This window comes from Alnus glutinosa, chromosome 2 (genome assembly GCF_958979055.1).
Source record: "Alnus glutinosa chromosome 2, dhAlnGlut1.1, whole genome shotgun sequence".
In the NCBI taxonomy this organism is placed as follows: Eukaryota; Viridiplantae; Streptophyta; class Magnoliopsida; order Fagales; family Betulaceae; genus Alnus; species Alnus glutinosa.
Genome location: NC_084887.1, coordinates 3,420,981 through 3,424,398, shown reverse-complemented (window position 1 = coordinate 3,424,398; position 3,418 = coordinate 3,420,981). Strand labels below are relative to the sequence as shown.

General features: G+C 36.3%; 1 protein-coding gene across 1 annotated transcript; it reads left to right on the top strand.

Moving 5' to 3' along the window:
* Nucleotides 1–3,141, top strand: LOC133861354 (5'-adenylylsulfate reductase 1, chloroplastic-like). The gene is made up of 4 exons (XM_062297121.1): nt 1–153; nt 673–774; nt 878–1,016; nt 2,555–3,141. Exons 1-4 carry the CDS (start codon nt 87–89, stop codon nt 2,835–2,837), a joined length of 591 nt encoding a protein of 196 aa, XP_062153105.1. The 5' UTR covers nt 1–86; the 3' UTR covers nt 2,838–3,141.
* Nucleotides 3,142–3,418: the final 277 nt, after the last annotated feature.

Here is a 3,418-nt window from a genome sequence, read left to right as displayed (position 1 = left end):
ACCTGATTAACATATAATGCTTCTTCATAGGTCAGAGGCAGAAAAAAGATACTGAGAGTAAGCGTGCTTCCTCCATCTCCTTGTTTATGTCTTTGGCTGCTCCTGCGTCTCTCAGTCTTGGTTCCACTGCCTCTTCAAACTTTGTGCCAAATGGTATTTTTTTCTATTTTTTTTTTCCTTTGCTTAATTATTCATATTGATGCTCTTGTCTATTTTCTTGATGCATATATAAATCATCGTATAGCATTTTGTTGATTCAGTTCATCTATTGTTATGGAAAGCTCTTTATAGTGGAATTAAGCTTTATTTGCAGAAGGGGTTTTGGTTTCTAAGCAAACCCAACAAAGATGCATCGTATATATATGTACACTTTCCTTCAAACCCTACAATATATAACATTTGGTAGAAGAATTTTTGTTTCTTCTTATTGTTTTATTATATATGTTGATCTGTTATGTTCATGATTGGCTTATATATATTCCGATTTTCTGTTTTCTTGATGCATATATTGTTAACATTTTATTCACCCCACTAGCGTATATATATATATATATATATATATATATATATATATATATATATATATATATATATATATATATATATATATAGCTCAACAAAGCGGCTCTTTCTTACCATTAGATCCATAATTTTTTCGAGCAACTTGGGCAGGCACTATCTATAATATTGATGGATATTGGGTGAGACCCGCACATGTGGAGCCAAAGAGGAGCGAGCCACACGTTCCTCTAGCACCAACATTTTATGCTCCTGGTATGTTTAATTGCTTCTTCATGGAATTTAAGGTTAAACATTAATATGTCGGATCGATGTGATGAAATTGCACTATGGTTTTTCGTATATGTCATATTTGCAGTGGTGGTTGAGAAGGTTGATGAAAGTGCTGAAGATGATTATGAAAAGCTAACCAAGGATCTCGGAAAATTAACTTCTCCGCTGGAGATTATAACAAAAGCCCACGAAAAGCTCGGTGACAATATTGCTCTAGCTTTCAGGTATTTTTTGTCCCTTTCTTTGTGGATATTCTTATTGATATGCCAATCCCAAGTAGTAGATTAAGTCTTTTGTTTAGTTTATCTCGCAGAACTTTTTCCTTTTTTGTATATTATCCTTAACTAGTACTTGATCAAGATAAAAGAGATACATTAGATCTGAACGTAGATCAGTTTACACAAACTCATAGATCTCCCCTCCATCCGCTCGGTCCTCAATTTCTTCAATAAACTTGCATTCCTATCTAGATGATTTGCAGGGTTACTTAATTCCCACTTTGCCTAGCTTCAGCTAGTGCGTGACATGGCCAAGGTTCCCATAACATGACAAGGTTGGATAGCTCAGGTGTGCCTCTTGCAGTTATTCAGCCCAATTTCAAAACATTATGATGCAGCCATATCCATGGCTAGTCTCACAACTTGCAATACCCCCACCAAAACACCTTTCTTGAGTCTCCATATAAAAAATCCTCTCTTTTTTCTTGTTTAGTTGATATCAGATCGAGCCCCATTTAGGTCTCAAAAATTTATCCGAATTGAGATCACGTGCAATACTTAAAGTACGCTTTACAATAGCTTTATCTAAGTAGATAATTTAAAATGAATTGCCCAGATTTTGTTACTTTATATAATAATATTATTATTATTTTTTGGAGCTATCTCACTGCTACCTTTATTGTCACACCACGACTATCAGTCTCCCACCATCACCACTATTGGGGGTGGCCAATCGAACCACCCCAGTAGCCACAAGGGTGGTTTGGCCATCCCTAAGTAGTCTTTGGGGTAGACGAACCACCCTTTTACCCACAGTGGTGGTTCGACTACCCCTAACTGGCTTTTGGAAGTAGTCGATCAACCACTTTCAGTTGTAGTGGTGGAAGATTGGTAATAGCGGTGCGACGTTGAGATCGATTGCTGAAAAGAAAGAAAACAGGGTGCAATACCCTAGATCTCAATCTAAATTATCCTACTGTCACGACTTTTTCTCACCTTATATATATATAAAAGCTTGTTCCAAATTACTCGCGGTCAAGATTAGACTTTTCCAAGAATAATTATTTTTTCTAAGCCTTTTTGAAGATTAATTACTCCTTGTTAATAGTGACTATGTCGGCTTCTCACCCAAATCTTAGCTTGTCAATTCCAAATTTAATCAATAAAATATGATGAATCATGATCAGCAAGCAAGTATAGTCAATAATTAAACATTGTGACTGAGCAAGAATTTGGAAACAAGTGTACGGCGCATATAAACAAAAAATAGATAAAAGAAAAAGATCGAGCATGAAGAGGAGCCTGGATTTGCTAGAAACGAAATGTCATTAATTTCGATCATTATTAGATGATAAGCTAATATAAGCTATACATGTTACGTACTGAGAGCTGACTAGCTTGCGTCACTCTACTTCTGCTATCATTGTCCATATGTCTTTGTCTGTTCTTCAGTACTTCCAGAATAATTGTGGGAAGTTTGTTTCAGTGTCTTTGTAACTAAATTAACGTGGAATTGAAGATACATGATCTGGTTTGTGCTGTAGTGGACCCGAGGATGTCACTTCGATGGAGTCATGGTTAACTGGCTGCCTTGTTTCGGTGTTCATTGATGCTGTTGAGGTGGCGCTTCTTTGGAATGCTCTTAAGGGCGTGAGGCCTATGGACGGATCATCAGATGGCTTTTTTGGATGCCGTCCATTGATTATGAATTATGATGATCATGAGAAAAGCCAAATTATACCCATCTTCTTCTACGGAACTGGGATTACTGAGCAGCAGCAATATGCTTTTGCTGCCGCAATCATGTGCTTGGTAGAGATCCTATGATCTTCTCGTACTTACAAGAGAAGAGTTCCCCTCTGCAACAACTTCAAGTTTGTAAGCTTTTGTGATCATGAATTGCTGCTGTAAACATGGTCCAAAAGTCTCAGATTCCACATTACACTTTATTTAAGCAATTTAGATATGCGTAGCAAAACATGAGCAATTTGAATACCATAGAGGTACTTCTTTGATCTTTTTTCTCCTTCTAGCTAGGTGCTTTCTCTTGCATACTTCCTGTATATCTGAAGGGACCATACGCTTTTTATATACATCTTAATTACATATATAAATAAATAAATACCATAGAGGTGGACTGGAGAGGATTTGTTTGGTTGTTTTCAGGAAAATGTTGGATTCTACCAAGAATATAATTTGAGGTGCTTGCAAGCTATTCCATACTTCTTCGGGAGTTGTTGATTGTAATCAAGACAGGACATTAAATTGTTGTATGTGTCATTTTCTCAAAGAAACTTGAAAAATTTCTGTTTAGAGCTTCTAGAAATTGGCTAGCTGAAGACACTTAGAATCTTTCATACTGTTCATTTTGACGAAATCATTTTTCTGTGTATGAAGAAGCCTAGTCT